Source organism: Argopecten irradians, chromosome 7, assembly GCF_041381155.1.
Source record: "Argopecten irradians isolate NY chromosome 7, Ai_NY, whole genome shotgun sequence".
Lineage (NCBI taxonomy): Eukaryota > Metazoa > Mollusca > Bivalvia > Pectinida > Pectinidae > Argopecten > Argopecten irradians.
In genome coordinates this window covers 27,936,278-27,960,235 of record NC_091140.1, presented here as the reverse complement: position 1 = coordinate 27,960,235, position 23,958 = coordinate 27,936,278, and the positions used below count along the sequence as shown (strand labels likewise).

The 23,958-nt window shown below is 33.9% G+C and overlaps 1 protein-coding gene across 1 annotated transcript in view; it reads left to right on the top strand.

Moving 5' to 3' along the window:
- LOC138328043 (pancreas/duodenum homeobox protein 1-like) overlaps nucleotides 1–17,126 on the top strand; it is a 32,695-nt gene extending 15,569 nt beyond the window's left edge. Inside the window, exon 3 of the mRNA XM_069274631.1 lies at nucleotides 15,002–17,126. Within this exon, the coding sequence (XP_069130732.1) occupies nucleotides 15,002–15,441 (440 nt within the window). The 3' untranslated portion in view covers nucleotides 15,442–17,126. The remainder of the gene's footprint in view (nucleotides 1–15,001) is intronic.
- The last annotated feature ends 6,832 nt before the right edge of the window (nucleotides 17,127–23,958 follow it).

The window sequence follows — 23,958 nt, the reverse complement described above, 5'->3', positions numbered from 1 at the left end:
CATTTAAAAATGATAATTGTGAGTGTCTTCATAACATTATGCAACCCAGCTCGTTCTGAACATACCGGATTCACACCATCAGCACATTGTTGTGTAACTCAAAATAATAATGATTTGATTGTCTTGCTAAGACATATAAACAATTAATCTTTTAAGAAACATTTTTGGGAATAGCATAATCCCTTGATGGACATTTTAGTCAAGTTTGTGTTTATAGAATTTTCGTTATTAAAGGTTTGAAAATTACATGCCTGAACTTTTTAGGAAACGCGCCGCGCAGCGGAAAATTTTACTAAAATGAAGTACAAAAATGTGCCGGAGGACCCTTTTTTCTTTCAAATGTGCATTTTAAGAACATTTCATTCGGCGAATATTGGGGGGGGGGTCAAAAAGACATGTTTGCCCCCCCTCCCTGATACAAAAAGAACATTATAAATGTTTGGGGAGGATGAAATATGCAATATTTAACAACGTGGTTAACTCCAATGGTAGGTTTTAGGGAAGAAGGAAGTATTTTGCGATTTGGTATTGATTTTGTTATTCTTAAAAAAATGATTGTGGTGTTTGTTCTTTACGGTAAAACTTAAATAAATTACATTTTGTTTTCACAACAAATATGCTACAGTATATCATCATATTTCCTGGTATTGACAATCCCAGCAAATGTGTTTACGCCAGGAAATATTTGAATTGTTTTACCAGCTATTTCAATCGATGAATTAGGATATTTTATTTAAAGTTTTTTTAGATATGTCTCTTTATGCCCCATTAGGAATGTTTAATTACGAATCGTTAATATTTGCTCAACAAATTGTGAAACAGTTCGTGTCTTATCGTTATTTTATTTCATAAGCTTTCTTTTTTCATAATTACATCAAATGGAACCCGCTACAATGCAGAACATTTTATCTACACAGTGACACAAGGAAATGTAAATATGACATCAGCAACAGTATGGATTTATATAGACCGAATTTAACGTACCGAACACAAAGAGACTTCTAACAGATCATGTATGTGAAAATATTTGAAGGCAATAAAAAGAAATTCTATCATTCTTTGGTGTATAATGATATAAGACTCTTTCATGTGTGAATATGAAGGATTTTTAAAGGAGATTCTATCATTCTTTGGTGTGCAATATTATACAACTCTTTGATGTGGGGACATGAAGGATAGGTATATTCGACTCCTTCATGTCCACATATATTCAAGTACAGTTCCATATGGAAATGGCAAATGTATTCGGTGTAAGGATCAGAGCAGGTTAATTTGTCAATATTTTAAAGTAAAAACACAGAAAATGTCTCATTTTGATATAAAAAAAAGAATAGAATAAACTTGAAATTGATTTGATGTGTTATTTGATATACGGTAATATAGATAAATGAAAAGGGATTAAGAAAAGATAAGTACGTGTTAAAACGTCACCTAGACACGATTTTACCGTATTATCACTGAAACAGAGGCATTTGAAAGAAACGCGATTCCGGTCTACTACTTAATCATGGGGATGAATTGATGTGTCTTTCTAGTGTTTGCAATGCGTTTAACACCGACTGCTAATGTCTCAGTAATTACTGACATTTGACTTTGGTTGTAGGCTCGGCTGTTAGGTAATATATTTGTCTTATAATGGCTGTTAAATAAGGTCTGCTCTCGCTATTAGTATCGGCAAGGAAGCCATCTTTTATGTGTACACTTGCAATGGAAGCAATTTAAGTAAATGCATTTCTGTCGCAGAATGTGTGAAAAATTAACATATGTGATGCATAGCTACACATTTCTTTTGATAATGTGTTTCTCAATGACGTAAATAAAGGAAACTTAAAAGGATTTTCCGGAAATGGTACAAATTAATCTATTTTCATTAATAATGTTTTAGAATTATACTGAAAGGTCGTTCAAAAATGCACCTAACGTTCGCATGGGGAAAAGTTTTAAATAACAGTTTCTTAGGTACGAAACTACCACTTGTAAAATGTTGACGACTTTTTTCTGTAGATCTCCCAGGGACGTTATCGCGGTTTAGCCTAGTTTTTCCTGGCGTATGTCAAGCTAGTATGTTAATCAAACCAGAGTTCCGGATGTATCTCCAGATACCAAACTTACCGCCTAGCTTTTCGTGTCCCTCGTGCTAGGTTACGTCATGGCGCCCAATTCATCCACCTATGCAGACGTCACTTTCCCACACAAACAGTCACTGTAACGCTAATGCAAACACTCAGGAACCTCTTTCGAGGATTAGATCTTAAGACTAGTAAATCCTTTATGCAGATTGTTGGAGGTCTTGTGTTTATTTTGTCCATTGCGGTTTGGTCATTGTTTTGTCTATGTAAAAATTCTGGGTTAGAGGTGATGTATGATATAGATAGTACTTATCTTAGTTTAGGTTTGTGTCGCTGGAATGTCGTACTGTACAAGCAGACATTGAACAGTATGCTTAACTTTGAAGTCGTATCATGAGAGTATCTGAAATACATTATTTGACATTTTTGATGAACCTGTTTACCTCTGTTGTGGATACATTGTATCTCATCTGAGTCATCTTTAAGTTTTGAAGGTCAATCGACAAACGAAGGTCTTGGTTGACTATTTACTTCGCAGCAACAATATCAGAGAACTGAAATTAACAGAATGAACTTTGATCATCTACTTTGACGCTACTTCCTTTTTCTATATCATGCATTCCTCTGAGGAATGCTTTGGTTTATGTCCCATCCTCGTTTAAAAAGATTGTAAGTTCTGCTTCTGCAGAAAGACGACTGATCAGCCTTTTGTTTCCGGATGAGATGTGCTGTTAAGTGGTTTAGGAAGCATCTTTCAGTGAGACATTATAAAATGAGCATGAATTTAGACTTTTTCAATAATACACAACATGAACATACTGCAGCCTCCCAAATTACACACACAAATCGCAACAAGACATTCCAAACAATAGAGACCATCGCTGATCATGAATGATCATAGCTGTTCATGGGGCGTTAAGCAATTTCAAAAAATATACCTGAAATTAATTACTTTAAATCAGATTATTGCAGGCGCATAGGGAAAATAAGGATAACCCCTTTCGATTTTTCCTAGTTTTTTTGTTCAGAGGAAAAGTCTTCAACATTTTACAAGTCGTAGTTTCATACCTAAGACACCGTTATTGAACATTAACGTTCCCCTTGGAATGTAAGGTGAATACCGCTTTGATATGATACTTAATTCATTTTCTCCAATTATTGCTAATTAATAAATCCATATGAAATTAGTCGAGCCTGATAATTGATTAAGAAACAAAAACATATCCAGAAAGAGATAAAAATAAGCAAATTGTGTCTCATCAAATTGGTAAGTAAGTGTCTGACTTAGACTAACGAAACAACGGAAGAAGAGGTAAATATTCTCCGTAAACTGGTAAACAGACAACAGCCGGAGAGGTGTGACACGGATATTTAGGTCCGTGTTTGGTTTTGTATATTACACAATCCCAAACTGCGAACACGAACATTGCCTGTGCTGTTTAAAATGTCGGGACAAATATCCAGGCTTGAGGGGATTGTTTGAATTAAAGGACCTCTTGAAAGGGGTGAAGTGGCCAACGAGAACGTATAGATCTGCTAGAGCGGGACAATTTATTAAGATTAATTGCTATTTTAATATATATAAAGAGTTTATTCATGGTTTCGAGATGAAAAGCCGTAGTGTTGAAGCGAGTAGGGCGAGTAGTTCGGTATGAAACACGAGAAAAACGTGTCAAAACGTTGATCCCGCGAAAAAATGTAAAATTACATACTTTTCATACACATATCAGACATATTGATAAGAAGAAATAAGAATTCTAAAAAGACGGCCCCAGCGGTCAATGCAAATTGCGCTATGATACCTCTTGTTGTACTCCATTCTATTCTTTTCAAGAATTTTGAAAGCGATATTTGGTTGACTACTTAAAAGTTTTTAAACAAATGTTTAGCACAAATAGATAAATATTTCAATCATAAATTGATATTCCATATCTTTGTTATTTTCATTTATGTGTCAGGAAAGAACTTTCATAAGTTGGTGTGAGTTGTACCAAATTCTATTGTTCTTGTCTTACAATAAAAGATAGCTAAGGAATTTTAGATTGTGCATCCAATAATTTGTGCTAATCGATACATTCGGCAGAAAACGAGTGAATCACATTTTTATCTGTGTATTTGTTATCTTTCTCTTAGTAATCTTGATTTATCAAATCATTCAAAGTTATCATTCATTCATTCGCATTTTATACACTTTATATACAGGATTGGGGGGTCACTTTACGATATATCAACTTAATTTTTGATAATACATGCAGTTCTAACAAAGTTTTTTCTAATATAAGACTTTTTCTATGCTTTTAATTTATCATTTTTGTTTCAATTTTGACAAGAAATCTGCCTCAGCGCTATGTTATTTCATATAACAAAACCTAAAGCCAAATATTATGTGCTCTGTCACTTCTAAATAGCCGGTGTCACTTACGCAGAAAAAAAAATAAAACTAAACTCAGTAAACGTTATGACAACTAATCCACGAGATATTTAAACATAGGATTTAAGTATAAAAATGTTGAAATATCCATAATTCTGACACTCACGAATATTGAAGACAAACCGTGTTATTTTTATTTGAAAAGTAAACAAGAGATTTTAAGCTCTCAAGGGATCTGCTTTTGTAAATCTGCCCGTCAATGCGCGAAGCCTTGTAGAGAGCGGAAGTCGTATTAAATTGTTGCGTTGTTTAGAAGACAGTGGTAAAATAATTCTGAATTTGTTCGGATACTTATTGCCTTAATTCCATGTTATATAATTACAGAATTCCTCTGTTATAGCTTGTCATGGATGACGTATCAAGGATTCGGTGGAGATTTGTTTATTCGGTGTTTCAGTGCAGACTATTACCTAGTTCTTTAATGTGCAAACAAAAAATTAAATGTCTTTCTATTGAAATTGTTTCATTCATGTCGTAGAATTATTGTCATACCAATAGAAAAGTATAGATTATTTCCTAGACGGAACGTCATTCAAAAGAATGCTTATATTGTATATTCTATTCTACAATGAGTCAGCCTGACCTGCATCTTTCCATTGCCGTTCACCATGCAATTGATGGCCTGCAGAATGTACTAAATGTAATAAGAAACCGTACAGGATTTAAAAAAAAACTTAGTCTTGGACGATTTTTAAGGACTTGCTCAAAAAGGGCAATAGTTCCACTATACACGCAACACACCACATACATGGAAGGTCGTCCTTACATGACCATAGCTGTTAATAGGACGTTAATTAATCAAACAAACAAACAAAATCTGTCTAAGACATATTAAGCAGTTGTCAATTTGTCTCCGGATGAATGTTTTCCAAACGATGGCCAGTCAATGCAGTATTCTATTGAACTATCCTATTAAGAGAAATTACTTCAAATGATCATCCCTTTGTATATAACGTCTTTAGTTTTCTCTTTTTCAAGTTCAGTACGTTCGGAGCTATAATTCTATTCAGAAGTAGAATGGTATTCAAGTTACTGAACAGCCATGGTTAATGCCGAGAAACAGAAATAATAAAGCTAACTGTCCCCATGCACACGTTTTGTTCTCATAGAGGCTCGAAAAGAATTAGTGTGACTTTTCCTTATAAATAATGAATTTAGGTGGCTTGTTCCGATGGTGACTCTAGATTGGTCGGAGAATTGCCTGTTAGTTTGAGCGAAAGAGGAAAAGAGGACTTTGTAAGAGGTTTTTGGGTAGATCCTTTGGGAATGCTGTTAGTCTCCAAGAGGCCTTATGAGGACCTTGTGAGAAAAATATCTAAGCGAACTAGGATAACGTTGAAATATCCCCGAAAGACTCTCAACAGCATGTTGTTTCAGAGGCCGTAGGGGAGAGTTCGTCCGTGATAAAGTCTCCATAGATGCCCGGGGAGAGAATGTGATACCCGGCCCCCACCCCGTGTGACACATCTCCAGCAATGGAAATGCCTTGGAGGGTAGCGACCAGGGAGGAGCTTGTGTAGAGATCAGGGAAGGGGTCATCCAGGAGGCCTCTGGGAGGGGTTGCGAATTAGTACATAAAACATGTTACCTGTCGTGTTCCAGACACCTGCGTGGATTTCAGATTATCGATTAGAGCGATGTTTTGACAGGCCATGAGAAACAAATCAAATAAAGAGATTTTGATTTTTGTCCTACTCGCTATCCTAAAGCTAATAATTGGTACAAGTCGATCAATGGCTGACCATGTATACGGGGAGGGGATCAACCTCTCCTGCTCCGGTCACACGTCCTAGAGGGATCGGTATCGCCGAGATCTCGGACATAGTTCCCGCGAGATTATCCGTGATCCGAGGATTGTCAGGAAAAAACTGGAGAGATTTTTTAATGTGGGAATTAGAATTTATAAAGAATTTCAATATTTGAATGTGACGTCTAAAATTCAATTCGATAATATCTATTATTAAAGAATAGTATCTTCAAATGGTATTACATAATTAAGAGACGGAGATATTAAGTATCAGAAATTTAGACATGAAAATTTGATTAAAGAGTTCAAATAACTGACCCTCGGTAATTCGAACTCATGTTACTCCAATATAGCGTGGTTAATCCGAAGTACTTTTCACTATGCATTATATCGAAGTAAACTTTCTCGAATATTCGGAAAACTCGAAATATTACCTGATTCGGGTTTCATCGGGTTAATGAGGGTTGACTGTATTTTAATTTTGTGTTTTTTTTGGTTATTTATTATCGGGGGGTCACCTTTCTTGGTCTTCTTTGTATTATCCCTGCTAGATTAGCTTACTACATGACACGGTATGTATGAATAAGTATTACCTTCATAGTAATTCCGGTGGACTGGGGCTGAATTTTATACAAACGAGTCTATGGCTGGTAGAATATATCTTTGACATGTTTTTATTTGTATGTGGTGTTATCATATTAACAACGAGATACAACAAGCTATAATTATAATATTGAATCAATTACTGTAACTGAATCACTATTTAAACTTAATTGACACCCAAACATTCGCAAGTGTTATTTATTGGATATAGAATTATAATTTTAATTACAGAAATATTTCAAACATGAGATAAATATCTGATGTTAACAACATACTGGTATCTAAAATATGAAACATAATCGATACAAGATTATTTACATGTACCAGACAGTAAATAAATATGCCTAAATACGGTTAAAATAACCGAGCAATGCATGTCAAAATGCTGTCATTTTGTTTAAAGCTTGTATTTACACGGCTAACCAAATTAAACTGTAGCTGGATATGAAGTGTACACAAGCCAGAGTCGGGTAAATATAACACAATGTTATCCGACATTGGTACATAGTGTTGTACACCGGGTCGATACCAACTTGACAGCTCCTGTCTGTGCGGGATTATCTCCCCTAGTACACTCACCATGCCGTCTCACCCCTAGATTAAGACAACTCTCCGACACGGGATTACAAGGCTTTTTGTCACTTCCCCATGTCAACGCAGAAAATCAAAATTCAAAAAAAATATGATTAATATTTTTCCATGACCTGTTGAATTTTCATTTTTTATTTATTTTGATTTATTTACTTTCCCTTATCAGAGGAGAAAATAAAACTTAAAAAGGGAACTGATTTTAAAGGTACAGACTAAATATACATTGCACTTGATTAAATGTGTAATTTCCATTCGTCTTTTTTATTCATCATTCTAAAATCAAAAATTAAATTTGACTAATTGATAAATATTGTACGATTCACTAAATGATTTCAACTTGGTTTTTTTTTTTTTTTTTTTTTTTTTTTTTTTTTTTTTTTTGGGGGGTATCCGTTTTGATCAATAGCAGTATAATCCTTTTCTAAACAGTATGTACATTGTCAATAAACATTGTGCATTATATATAACATTATAAATGACATGGGAACCATTTCCTTGGTACATTTATGTAAGGAATTCACGATGACCTTGAGTGTGCTATCGAAGTACACAAACCATTCCAGAATTTCCGTGTCTGTGTTTAATTAAATAAGCAAATGGCGACCTACTGAGACGAGTAAATAAATGGCGTCGATTGGATTTTGGGAATGGTTGTATCTGAATCAGGGGTATGACTGTCGCTTGCTCAGTTTTAATATAAATACTACAAGTCAATGAATTAGATTCTTGTGTTGTCGTACACCAGGGTGTTTCTTTAACTCTAGTGTTGTACTGGGATTAGTTGAGTAAAATACGCTGTTTGTCACGTCGCGATGTGTGTCATGATACATATAATTTCCTGTGGTTTAATGGAAATTATTTAGATAACTTTATTCTTAAATGTTAAAAGATGAGGAAATCATTATATATGTTTAGTGGAATCTATCAGGTTTTGTGGAATTTGGTTATGTTGGTAATGGTGTATATAACGATAGCATTTAATATTTGATAATACTGAAGAGATGTATTTAGTTACGGAAGTAGTGAAACATCAATATCCAAGCACATTTTTAACAGAACATAATTTTTAATTCAATACAAAAGTATTAAATAGGTGCCGACAAAGAACTACATAATATGCACAACTGTGTTTAATTTATTTTACAAATTTATTTAGTACGAAAAAACGGACTGCAGGTATCCCTTTCCGTGCCCCAATTTAGTACGCACATTCCTGTGACGTCATCGGTATGGATTGCGAAATATGATGACAACTCGTGTTCGTCATAAACACGGTCAGAAGTTGAAGGCGCTTTGTTTATAAACTGATGTTCGGATAATTTGAATCTGTGGTTTAGAATAATAAGTTTGAATCGTAGGAATGTCAGATTCTGCAGGAAATGTAACAAAGAAGGTTCGCATCCGACTAAGAATAGACCCCAAAGAACGTTTTCCAGAAAAGTTGTACGATGTTGTAAGCGATGGACGTCTCCTTCACTGGAATGCAAGTGGCACTGAAATTTATGTCAGGGAAAAGGAGTACGAAGAAACCGTTATGGGAATGTACCCAGGGTTTGTACAGATTCCACAATTTCCAAATTTACGTCGCCTTTTCAGAGAATATGGATTTGACTGGCGAATAAAAGAATCGAAAGGTGCTGAAATATTTCAGTTTGCTCATCCATGTTTCGTGTACGGTCAGAGGCATTTACTGTCAGAAATACAAACTAGGCGGAAGTCATATGTGGGCAAAATCAAATTCTTTTCAGACATCAGAGATGAGTTATCGCCTGATGAAGAGGAGACCCCTGGCAAATCACATTATAGGACCAGATCAAAATATAAAAAGAAGAAAAAACAGCAGATGAATTCCTCGACATGTGAAGATTGGAACTCTACTAGTGAAGAATTTCAAAATGCAACATTAGACGAGAGTGTAGTCAGCATTCAAGAACAAGATTGTGATACAACGACAGTAGATAAAAACGAAAAATGCGTGAAAGAAAAAGAACGTGTATCAAGTTCGTCGACGAATTCTAGACACAGCTCACTGTCAAAAGAGATCATGTCGTTATTCATAAAGAACGAATTTACATTCGATGACTTCTGTGCATGGATGAGATTAAACCAGACAAATCTAACGGACCACCTGGATTCAAATGTAAACTGTAACCAGGGAAGCTTTGGGGCATCTGAGTCAGCATCATGTTTGTCTCCATGTCACCAATGTGCTTGTTGTCTTTTCTACAATACGCGTTATGAAGTTTTGAACAAACCGTGTATGGTTGTAGTTCTGGACAGTAGTGATGAGGAAAGTGTATGAATACATAATCATACAATAATTTCATATCAAACGTTTAAAATACAAGAAACTATACCCTAAATTCAAATCTTCAAAATTACAAAAAAATCTACACGTACTGTACCTAGTCAGTGGCAATGAATATTTAAAGTTCCAATGGAATAGGTCTAATTTATGTTAATATAATTAATTTACCATATTACAATGTACCCCAACAGGTGACAGTCAAAATGTGTTATTATTTAACTTGTTCCACATGTTTCCACATGTCTTTTCAAAAAATATTTAATATAATTATTATTGAGTGATATTGTTAATGTTATATTTTTTATGTGAAAGACCAGTTGAATTAATTTAAATATTTAAGTTTTAATTTATTTGATTCAATATTCGCTGTTACATGTATAAAATACTAATGTAAAAACGAATTGCTAATTAGTATCAGCTAAATGGATATGAGAAATGGATTAAATAAAAGTAGATTAAATTTACTTAATGAGTTTGAGTTGCTATATTTAACTAATATGCAAAGTGTTTCCATGTCTTTAGAAGTCGATTTATTTTTGATGAGTCCCGAGTAATCACATGTATGTGTAACCCGTTAAAATAAATTAGAAATTCTGCAATTTGAAATATGGACAGTGTTGACTCTTTTACGAATAAAATATAAATCAGCGGTATTGTAAAGATATCTCATTTATCATAATTTCATGGAGAACATTTATTGGACAACTACATTTTCATGTTAAATGAGAGCGCATTACTTAAAGATGCTCCACCGCCGACAGAGCATAAATGATATTCATCATTTGAATAATAATTGGTGTTTAATCGTGTATATATATGCCTAATTAACACAAAAATTAACATGAAGTGATTTACTTCGCCTTTGGTTCATGCGCAACCAGTAATTCATTCCATATAGGATATAGTGCCACGGAATTTTTTTCGGGGTGCAGTTAATTATTCTTCATTTTTTTAACTTGAAGTAAAATTAAAAGCTTTAACTTTTCAATGGTGGTTATTGTGTAAAGTAAGTAACTTTTGTAACTGAAGAAAAATACTAAATCGTCTGCTCCTGTTTTTGATAGTGAAAAAATACCATTTGTCAGCGGTGGAGCATCTTTAATCCAAGTATTTGAATATAAGACAATAAGTACGCGTTAATGCCCATGAATATGGCTAGAATAAAGTATCGGTTAATCGGTTTGTGAAGGTAGAAAATGCATGATATGATGTTATGCAGAACAAGAAAGTATTTCTAATTACAATGCGGAGAGAAAAAATTATAAAAAAAAATGCACTCATTTTCTGTTACATAAATCCGTTTTGACAGAAGATTCCTATTTGAGCCATGCATTTACCAAATACTTTTTCAGCTAAATATTGAACCACAGATACTTTCTGCCTGTCAAAATGTTTTAAATACATTTAACTGGGGAATTGGAATAAATTGTTTTTCAGCAGATGATACATTCACTAGTTAATTTAAAGTATTATTTGAAATAGCAAAGTACGGTCGAAGTTGATGACAGATTTGATAAATTCGGCGAGTTTTGTGGCTTAGAAACATTGTCACCTCATAAGGTCTAACTGAACAACATTTACGGTAAAAGTAAACAACCAGGGTTAAAGTCAACACACTATCACAGGAAAGTGTCCGGTGGTCAGTAGGCTGTTATCTGACCCAACACTGACCGGACACAAATGTTTCCTGTGATAAATACATAGGCGGAGTCACCAACACCGTCTGGTCTGGGTGACAATCACACTCTCAGACTGTGTAAGTCTGTCGGAGTTACCTCCCCTGGGTCTGATTATTGGTAATTTTAAAAATTCAATGTCGTAGATTAAATATGCTGCCTCCCATGAAAGTATTAAAGGGAATAGCCATTGCCATGTCAATGATAGGATACATAAGTGAATAATTTCCTGGTGTAAACATGAAGCAGTATTCATTCCAGTGTGTTACAGGAACTGTGAATTGAAATGTATCCATACGATGCAGTTATTGACAGCTTTGATTAAAAATATGACCGGATGTAGATGTTGATATGCGGCAGGTATACAGATTCAAAAAAAAATAGTTTGTCGCTTTTCATCGAAAGACGTTTTAGTTAAATTTGACAAAAAAACTATGATATAAATATAATAACGAAAAAATGATATAAAATACCTTCTTTTTTTCTGAATACACAATTACACAATCAGTACTTCATTCCATATAGAACACAATTGCGCGGAATTTTTTCGGTATGCAATTATTTTGTTTTATTTTTTTAATCTTGACGTTAAATTAGAAACTCAAACTTTTCAATAATGGTAATGGTGTAAAGTAAGTAACTTAAAGTATTTTGTAACTAAAGAAATTGATTTGTCTGTTCCTGTGTTTTTAATAGAGAACAATACTATTTGTCAGCGGTGGAGCATCTTTAATTGGTTGCTAATTTACCATCTACATGACTCTGTTTTACTGCTATATTTTATCTGACTGATTCATCAGTGTTCTGTTGGCGTTCTTCGTTATACAAATCTGGTTGAGGTATCATGATCATGATGGGTTCAATTCAATTCTTTTATTACCTTGAGCCTTTCGGCTCATCGGCTTGAAACAAACATACAATTGTATATACAAATACAATACACAAAAACCACACTCACATCCATGCTCTCGCCATACTTACATACACACTGACACACAAATACCGTAAATATAAGTATACATAGGTAGATCTACCTCTTTTTAACAAAACAAATTACCTGGATCCCAAGGTAACGACCTAGGGGCGGGGTAGTCTGACAGTCCGCTACCCCGAACCCTAATCTGGGGATCTCCCGAACAAACTACCGCGGCTGGCGACCAATCTATGTGTCCACTGTCAAAATCTTATCAAGGTTAAAAAGTTGTGACCCTATAGTAATACATGTATCAGGTAATCAGCCCGGTTTGCGGTTGATAAATGAATGAAATAAAAAAATATCTAGGTAAAAAATAGAGCTCCTTTATTTTTTCAAGTTTCTCATTAAAGATGCTCCGCCGGCCACGAATGGTATTTTTTTCTCTGTGAAAAAACAAGAGCAGACGAATAAGTATTTTTCTTTAGTAACAAAAGTTATTTTGATAATTGCGTCCTGACAAAATTCCATGGCACTATGCGATATACGGAATTAAGTACTGATTGTGCAAAATGAATTATTTTATATGAAAACGTCCCATAAAACAGATCATGATTATTCGGATAAAACGTCCAAAGAACAGATGGTGTATTATACATACTGTTCCTGTTATATCGGACATAAAACGTCCAATAGAAGAGATTGTGTATTATACATACTGTTCCTGTTATATCGCACATAAAGCGTCTCATAGAACAGATTATGTATTTTGAGACGCTTTATGTCCGATATAACAGAACATATGTATGATACATGATCTGTTCTATGGGACGTTTTATGTCTTATATAACAGAACAATATGTATGATACATGATCTGTTCTATGGGACGTTTTATGTCTGATATAACAGGAACAGTTTTTTTTTTTGTTTAATTAAACACATATAAACACGATTATACAGCAATTACTGTTCAAATAATGAGTATCGTTTATGCTCTGTCGGCGGTGGAGAATCTTAAGATACACTTATACTCAAACTACAGTGAAACAATCACACAAAAAACTGTCATCCTCTCTCTCGTGCATCCATTCATACGTGTGTATTTATCAGCATCAGTAGCAGTAACAATGTCATTCAATATAAAACCATCCCCATATTTTACGCACACACACACTGTCCAGTCGGATAGGACGCATAGAGTAGTCTCCCTTCGATTGTCAAATTGCATTTTCTCGTTGAAAAAATACTCTGAGACAATATTAATTGATTAAGTATCTCCCGCTTCGACAATTTCGGCTAAATATATTCCATCATCGCTGCCTTTTTAAACGTTACCTATATTGATATCTGAAAGTCAAGAATAGATAGTACACTTAATTTTGCTGTTACTAACAAACTGATAATTACATTTTTTTTTTCTAAATAATGTAAGATCAATAAACAACTTTTCAGTCCAAGATATATCTTTCCGTACCGCCAATATTTTGTTTTGACTACATAGATCTTAAAATGGAAAGCAGAAAAGAAAATTAAGATTTTGGTTCGATGATATTTGCAGTTGTTTCCATCTATATCTTATTCCGATTGTCTTCTACAAAGGTTATCATAAATGTAATGGAACATTTTTTTACGGGTGCTTTGAAAAGAATCCCTCATTATCATAAGAAAAAATACTAAATGTATTCTACAGTAAGACCTGCCTTAGCAACCGCTTCGAATACATTCTATAGTAAAAACTGTGTTAGTGGCCGCATCGAATACCTTCTACAGAAAAACCTGTCTTAGTGGAAGGTCCGAATACATTCTACAGTAACCCTGTCTTAGCGTCCGCTTCGAATACATTCTACAATAAAACCTGTCTTAAATACATTCTGTCTGTCTTAGCGTCCGTTTCGAATACATTCTTCAGTAAAACCTGTCTTAGTAAAACCTGTCTTAGCTTCCGTCCGTTCGAATACATTCTTCAGTAAAACCTGTCATTAGTGCCGCTTCGAATACATTCTACAGTAAAACCTGCCTTAGTGATCACTTCGAATACATTCGAATACATTCTACAGTAAAACCTGCCTTAGTGATCACTTCGAATACATTCTACAGAAAAACCTACCTGAGTGGCCGCTTCAAAATACATTCTACAAAAAACGTCTTACAGAAAAAAACTGTCTTAGCGACCATTTCGAATACCTTCTACAGTAAAACCTGCCTTAGTGACCACTTTGAATACGTTCTACAGTAAAACCTGTCTTAGTGGCCGCTTCGAATACGTTCTACATTAGCCTAAATCCTGTCCTAGCGGCCGCTTCGAATACATTCTACGGTAAAACCTGCCTTTGTGGCCGCTTCGAAAAACATTCTACAGTAAAACCTGCCTTAGTGGCCGCTTCGAATACCTTCTGCAGTAAAACCTCGTAGTGGCTGCTTCGATGACTTATATCTAAAGACAATCTGCTTACAGACCACCACCTTGGGGTTTCAAATATCCAATTTCAACAAAATTTGACTTGTGTAAAATGGCCACCTGGTTATGAATACCATTTTCCGTCGCTAATTGAAGGGTTTTATAGACAGGAATAATATTAATATGCACTGACTGTCTTATATTCTATTTTCAACTTTTTTTTTCTTTTATCCCATTCATATTTTCATTTTTTTTATTTGACAGGCGCACAGTTTCCAATAGAGGACGACAACAAACGGACACGCACGGCCTACACACGTGGACAACTTCTCGAGCTTGAAAAAGAGTTTCACTTCAACAAATACATTTCCAGACCGAGGCGGATAGAATTGGCTGCCATGTTGAATTTGACGGAGAGACATATAAAAATCTGGTTTCAAAATCGTCGAATGAAATGGAAAAAGGACGAAGCGAAACGTCGACCTCGGCCTTTACCTTCAGATTCTTCATCAACGAAATCAGAATCCCAGAACTCTCCCCCAGATTCCCCGCCTCTCACAGACTTATCTCCCATCAGCACCAGTAAAAATGGCGGACGCGGATCGCCGAAAGGGGAAAGTGTCGAAAGTGTTCAAATAGTTTCAAAAAAGGCATTATCTGAAAATGGGGTGTCAACACATTTGAAAGAGGAAGATTCTTCATGATAGTACATAACATTTAATATAATTTTAGATTGTTATATACAAATATTTTGTCAATGCGTCGAACAGAGTTGCAACCCTTCAATGTATTTATACGAAGACTTGACGAGAGACTGCAGGGGTGCTCTCTGTACCTGGTCAGCTATCTTAACATGTGCCACAAACTCACAAAGTCTAACTAATCCATCGTGAGTTTTGCCTGCCCATGTTAAACATTTCATGTGCACATGCTCAGCAGAAAGTACACGTTTGTCTTCACATGATTAGCCAGCTGAACTGATCAAAGAAAAATCTGATGCGTTCCAAGAACAAGACATCCGTGTTTCTCGATTTGAAATCGAGGTACCGATTTGACGGTTGTTTTGTGAAACAATCGTATACCACAAAATGATCAGAGGTAAAGCTAGGAAAATTCCTATACGGTGTTTCACTTTTAGGTGAAGAATTGTTTATTAATATGTATTGTTAAAGTTTTTTGACGATTATGACCGAGAAATCAAAATGTCGGATTTAAAATATCTACCACGATAGACCAATACTAGAAACATACACATTGTGACATTCTGTAAATGTTTCTACCAATAGTGCTAGCTTTGTTTGTTATTGTTTTGTTATTGTTTATTTTGTTTAAAAAAAAGTTAATTTCAAATTTGTTCTGAGAATTTTAAAAAAATGCCATGTATGTAGCTTTAAAAGATGTTTCGTTCATTGTTAAGTGCAATTAGGCTATGTTACGGAGAATTAGTGAAATTGTTTTTCTTCATTTTCGATATGTGTCGTTCGCTTACACATTTGTTTATATGGGTTTTCTGTTAAGTCTTTATTCTGTAAACTTGTATGGTCAATTTTGCTCAAGTTCACAATGTTTGTTGTTACTGTCATTTATGATGAAGGGGAGGTAATTCCAATTTCATGATGGGAGTTTTATTTCATCTATTTTAATATCGTATTTTGCAGCTACGTAGATCCTTTCCTTTGCGTCATTTTGTAATAAAGCTCAAGTATGAAATTCTATTATGCACTTCATAAAATCATAAGTAATATCAGAAATTTAAATTGTACATAGATCTTTATGCAAATGTTTGATAACTTACGCAATTCGATATTTTTTAAAGTTATTCAACTTTCAGGTAAATACTTTTAAATCCAAATAACATTCAGAGATGAAATAGCTATACTTTTTTCTCTTAATTTAAGCAAAAGCCAATACCTGAAGCCTTGAAATATTTTAGCCTTATAGTTTTCTATTTGATTGCATTTTTAAGTTCTATATATCGCCGCTCCTCTTGCTCTTCTTGTCATTTTAATACAAACATGTTCTAGGTTAATTTTCACGTAAATCAACTTATTTTGAACCTATGTGTAGGCCTTTGTGGAGCCGTATATTGATTTTTAGATAATTTTGCAAATCAATGTGAAGTATTCAATCTGGTTATTGTATTCGGTTTTAAAGAAAACAATGATTTTATTCTAATTATTATTTTGGCGATACAGTCTGCACATATTTTTATGACGTAGTCAGCAATTATTCCTGCTTCTGTAAGATAAAGGGGAGACAACCACGCGTAACTATGGTATCAGCAGTCTATTTCACTTTGTGTTGGTTACCGTGGAAACGGGTGGTTTGCTAGAGAAACGGTTATGTCGAACTAAAAACGGCGGAAATAATAAAATATTTGTACATTTTACTTTTGTGTTCTGTTATCATTTTGAGGAGTTTCTTTCCTTTTCTACACAATTTTTGAAGTAATGCATTAAATTTTTTGCCAATCTACTACATGCTAAGAAATTGCTGCGCTAAATGCACTACAGGGATCTGAGAATTAGTTACAGTATACATAGTACGATACATGTATAATAGTGAACATATGTAGTACAATGTAGAATATGATCTAGGAATTTTTTTATCTAGACCCCTATAACGTCTTAAAATGGACTTAGGACACTCTGGTAGGTCCATAATTATCCAAATTGTAACTAATTCTCAGATCCCTGCGTTGAAGATGAGGGCGAATTAACCACAGGGATCTGAGAATTAGTTACAGATTATATAACCACGGACCCACTAAAGTACCCTAAGACCATTTTAGACGTTTTAGAGGTCTAGATATAAGAAAAACGATAAAAATCATACTCTACGTGGTACCATATCGTATATAGTACTATGTAGAGTATGATTTTTTTTTTTTTTTTTTTTTTTAAATCTTATGATTACGTTTTGTAGCTCTGTTTATGCTCTGTGGCAGGGAGTCGGGAAACACCCTCTTATACGAGGGGTTTTCTGTTGTTTTTGAAAAACATCGAAACGTTTGGTAGTTTACATTCGCGGATATTTCATAAGGATATATGCTCTCTCATTCAGCAAAGTTTGTTCTTTCATACCTACGGGTGTAATACTGGATGGTCTAGGGCAATACACTCATGCCGCCTGAGGCTGTATTGCATGCATGGCTACCCATGCAATAAAGCCTCGTGACGTCACGGCGTCAACAAAAATTCTATTTCTTCGGTAAAATTTTAACTTTTTTTCACAATCTTGACTGGTTTTCCTATTAAAGATGCAAACAACGGAATATTTGTTGAAAATATCTCGTAGTTTTTCATGTATGAAAAATTGTTTTTCAGCCGTGGATTTCTTTGAATTTATTTCAAAATGGCGAAATATTATAGTTGTAAAATTGCAATAAAACGTCGAGGTATGAAAGAATAATACTCTTTCATAAGTGGATATGAAGGATAGTGATATTCTACCCTCGGGATCACAACATGTTGCAAAACCCTCTTCAAGCCTCGGGTTTTATTACATTTTGTGACCCTCGGGTAGAATATCCCTATCCTCAATATCCACATATGAAAGAGTCTTATAGTACTTTATGACGATAATTTTACCCCCAAAACATAATGAGACTTTAAGGATAACCCCAGTAGTAATCAAAGGGCATAACTTTGATTGGTTTGAAACGGTTGGCGGGGGCGGATTATGATAAAAAAAAATAGTGGGTTTTTTTCCGAACTGTGAAAAGTTTTACAAGTGTTTTTACATGACAACATTGGCAAACTCAGATTAAACCAATTTATTGTATTTCAAAAGATCTGAAAATAATCTTAACATCGGTTATCAATGCAAACTAGTCACAATTATCGGTCTGGGAATGAGTTTCAGTTATAATAAATTTGAACCCGCCAGAGCGTCCTTAGACCGTTTTTAAAAGTCAAAATGATCTAGAGAAAAAAACCCGTGTAGGATATAGAGTACGAGTTTTACCGATTTAATCACCTCTAGATCCAAATTTATATTAAATGTAACTAATTCTCAGACCCCTGTGGAATCGATAACATTTGTATACACGGAAGCATTAATTAACTGCCTGGTTTTATGTATGCAGATAGTCCCTGATGTTGAATCGGCATTTTAAAAAAAATCTGATATTGGCCGAATTTAGGACGCATAAATAGGCGTAGCCAAGGGGGTGCCCTGATCCATATTTTTCAATATACATGAAGTATCTTTTTTTAATTTTGTATTTTGATCCAGAATCAGACAACTTCTTGATAATGTAATTGTCTATCCACGTTTTTAACAGACGTTGTATACCAAATACGACATTTTAATTTGAAAAAAAAAACCAAGGAATTCCGATCGAGAGCAAACAACTGACCAATTGTACCATTTTGAGCGAGTCGGATAATTACGCAGGTAAGTTAGAGGTATTCTAAACGATTTAGGCAAATCACAGAATACCAGGTATTCATAAAAAATGATTATTCTCAATTAAATCTGCGACTTATAAATAAAGTGAAACAAATTATACGCTTTAGATGTTTCGTATGCGCCTACATCAGAATCCAAATAAAGTTATCAGAAGTATTCATAGAGCTTACTTTAAATCAAAAGTTTGTGTAGATGTAATAGTCAAATTTATCTTCCTTTTGTGGAAAAAACAAAAATAAATTGAAAAACATTCCCCGACATCGCCAAGCCAACACGACCGAACAAAGCCTGCCTTAGGTTCATATGCCCGTCAGAGTTGTTTCCCTTTGAACTGCATCGAACTTTTCCATGGTGTCAGAAATATATAATGTATTATTTATTATGAAAAGGACTTCAAAATCATATGTTTGGTCAAACATCATCTTAAATTACTTAAAACAATATTAATTACTTCATGTAATTATAATTTCATGCGAATTTCAAATATCTACATTGATGCTATGTTGAAGAACACCGACAAGTTTTTGATCAATTATTTGATGAGATTCATCAATCCTTATTGTCTTTAGGAATAATAAAACAGACAACTTAACAACGCAGATGGCCTACTAACACTATCACCATAAAGACCTTACGTACACATCAACAAAATAGCTTACTTAATTTGACGTTTATAGTTATGAATTGTTTTAAATATTTCATTATTCTTTTTATATGAATAAGAATCATTTCCCTAAAACTCGCGTTTTTCGGTAAGAACAATATGTAAGTAATGTAAATTGTCAGATTATACTAATAGTTACTACAATATTGTGTAAAAATGGCGATAAGATTCGACTGCTCCAAAATATTAGGTACCGTTTATATCAATTTGGACCCACCAGAGTGCATTATAATAAAGATGGGTGCAAATTCATAAAATCTTTATTTAATCCTCATACATTGTATCCCTGTGGTACAAAATTTAGAAAATAAGATCTCATGGGAACGAACAAAGAGAGGTAACTCGAGTAAAATTCCTGGCAATCTTTTTTTTTTTTATCTCGCTTTTTGAAAAGAGTGGCTTATGAAATCACACTGCCATCGGTTAGATTTCGGTACAAGTTGTGAAATGCTGTAATCCGTAAAAACTGGCTTTGTTCCATCATTTATATAAGTGTTGTGGTGAAAATAATGTATTTTGATCATTTGAAGCGGCCCAAGGGGCCAAATGTTCAAGGTAAAGGTTTTGGTGCAAATTGTGAAAAGCTCAGTTCTATCCATAACAACTGACATTGATTTCTTCATTAATGTAGGATTAAAAGTGGTATATTATATGGACAATTATTACAAGAATGAAGATTATATGGTTTTGATCATTTCAAGAGGCCCAATAGGCCTATTAGTACTGAGAATGTCCTTTACAACTCATTGATTTATGCATTGATTTAGGAGGGCATATATATGTTATGGACATGAGAAATAATTTTAAAGGGGAAGCCCCGAGAAAAAACACAGGAATTTCAAGGTGCCCATTGGGTAAAATGTACTAGCATGGTCAAGTTCTAAGGTCTTTTTTATCTTTTTTTTTTCTTTTACTTTTTATTTTTTAAAATGTTTCAGTTTCTTGGGTCATGAACCTTTTCAAGCCCTAGTGCATTGTATTAAAGAGCTTACATATTGATATCAAAGCAATAATGGAATTTTAAAAAATGCTTAAATTATACATGTCATCACAGTTGATTATCAACACTCGAAGTGTTACCCTACCTTACTACATATGAAATGAATAATATATTTCAACAAAAACAAAAATATCATCAAATGCATCTTAGTTATAGCATCATTAATAAGTTTATATACCTCATTAACATTTTGTTTTCTATTTTACAAACAATTAAGAATGGTCGAAAACGACACTCTGCTGGACACAATAAGTTGCATCAATAATAAAATCGAAAACTATCCGTGCGTTCAATTTGCCGATTAGTACCAGTTGTACTAACTTGATGCGGCACAGCCAAATCCCGTTGAATGTGACGTCTCGTTTTAGCGGGACTAAATGACGTTTCATTCACCGGAAGGTTCAAGTTCTGGGTCAAGTTAGAAAAAGTTCCGTCAGATATGGAACAAACTCACGTGATTGTACTGACGGATAAAGCATTTCGTATTGACGGATAAAGCACAAGTTTATCTGGCAGTAGTTAGCGGTCAGTATGTGGGACAGTTGCAGGATAAAAGCGCTTATCATGAGGTCATTATCATTGTGACGTCACAATTGTCGTGCAAGCGATCACGGAAGATGGCTGTTCAAATGGCTGTTCCATCCATGACGATAACAAATGATTATTCCATTAAATTTACATTTACTTGTCACTTCTACTATATAAACTAACCAAGGCAAAGTGAAATATATGACGGTATAACTGACACCCAAAACGTGACCATTATGACGTCACTAATGTTGACGTGGAGACATCAACTGATCACCGTCAAAATGGCTGTTCCATCTCGTGGATCAAATCGTCGTTGATAAACGGTTTTCCTGGTCTTGCTTAAACAATGTTGATGCAGAGACCCTAAAATGAGTTGATAATTGTAACCAAATGTAAATATAATCATTGAACGTCTTTCAGTTGGCATTCTGTAGGTATTAGAGAAATAACTATATGCTGAGAGAGAGACTTAAATTTAAATGTGCCATAAATAGGCGAAAATCTTAATAAATATACCTGCAGAAATATACCTGCAGAAATCACTTTACAATTACTAATAACAATGTAAAAAAATGTGAATTAAAATTGCAGACCACACCTTGGCTTAATGGGTCTGACCGTATGTTGTCATTTCACCGCACAGTAGATGTAATTCTAATGTTTCCAGCTTTTATTTTTGCCGATTAAAACCATTATTGCATTATGAGAATTGTAATTCTCAAATTGTTGGTAACTTGTCGTAGTGAATAACACATTAAAACCTCTTCTTGATTCGTGAGTATGAAAATAACGACACATATAACTTTAATACGATATACTATTGTAAATATTCAGGAGGTAAATTAATTTTTCAGATATGCTATGCTGAATGGAAGAAATCAGCATTTATTCTTGAAAGACATAAACCCTGTGAGCAGACATGGTGAATATATTGCTAAATTGATTCCGAAAATGTAATGGAATCGTAAATGAAACATCACGCAAGAACTGGAAGCAATCTTAACTTTTTTTTTTTTTTTTTAATTTATTGATATTTTTTATGCAATGTATCACCGATTGTGCTTTACTTTTCTCAACTGAATGAATGCACTGCATCGGGGTTTTTTTCAGTGTAAAGGAATTTATGATATCCTTTTAAATTATACATATAATGCTTGATTATCATTTTATTGACTTTTTCCTATACACTGTATTTGCAGATTGTTCAAATTGATAAAGATGTCAAATAAAATATTGGTCAGATAAAAACTCTTTTCCGAAGTAATCGTTTTCTTGTAAATTCGTTTAGATATATAGGTATTTAGGTATGTGGTTTAGATTCAAAGTAGTACGAAAAGACTGCATTAGAGTTTTTCTTATTGTTTCATTACAGCAAAGTCACCGAATGATAAAAACGTGTTCATGCTATTGGAGGGCACTTTCTGACTGGGGAGTTATTAAGCTATGCTTATACACTTATTGAAAAGGACAGAGGGATTATCACAGTAAAATTATATTCATTTACATTATCTCATTTTAATGCATTATTTTTTTTCAAAAAATGCATTGTACATGGTATGTAAATTAAGACCTAAAGCGAAAGAAGAACCATGACAAAATTATTTCTCTGAACACAGCAATGCATTGACCTTGGTATGAAAATCAAGATCTGAATCGATAAAAAAAATCTGACAAAATTATTTGTTTTTGGCGTCGCTATCCCATTGCTATCCCTGGACATTTAAGTACTCCCCAAGCCATAAACAATGATTTTAAGCTAGATAAAAATTGCCAATACCAAAGAGAGATTTTAATGACAAATAACAAATATATAAAATATGTTGGTAATGTACTAAAATGCAACATACAAATATAAAACAATAAACAAACAAAAATATCTTTAGATACAAAGTTGACTTTTTGCATGCAAGTATTTGTCTTCCAAACAACAGTTATAGGAATTCTTTTCATTTTTAATTTGGGAAATGTCATTAATCATGGTTTAAAATAGTACCCTTTTTGAAGAATATGTAAAATGTTTTTCACAAATCGGTGTCCGACAGGGTGCTGGTTTGAACCTTGGCTTTTATATCTCTATTTTATATATATATATACTTCTACCTATATCTTTAAGATGCTCCACCGCCGACAGAACATCAATTTTAACAATCATTTTAACAATAACTGATGTGTAATCGTATTTATATGCGTTTAATTAACGCAGAAATGCCTTTAAATTAATTTATTTTGCTTTTGATGCATGCACAATCAGTGCTTTATTCTGTATACGGCATAGTGCCATGGAATGTTTTCGGGACGCAATTTAATTATTTTCAATATTTTTATTTGGAATTAAATTAAGTATCTCAAACATTTCAATGGTGATAAAAGTGGAATGTAAGCACCTTGTGTAAATGAAGAAAATAATAATTCGTCTGTTTTGATAGAGAGAAATACCATTCGCCAGTTGTTTAGCATCTTTAATCTGTATTTTATTAGACGAAATGATACAAGCAATTTTTTTTCCATATTCATTTTTTTAAAAAGCATATCCTTTTCAAATGAGAGAATTTATCATTTGCCTCAAAAAACATGTGCCGATTTTCCGGGAAAATGTCAAAAATGATTTTGTTC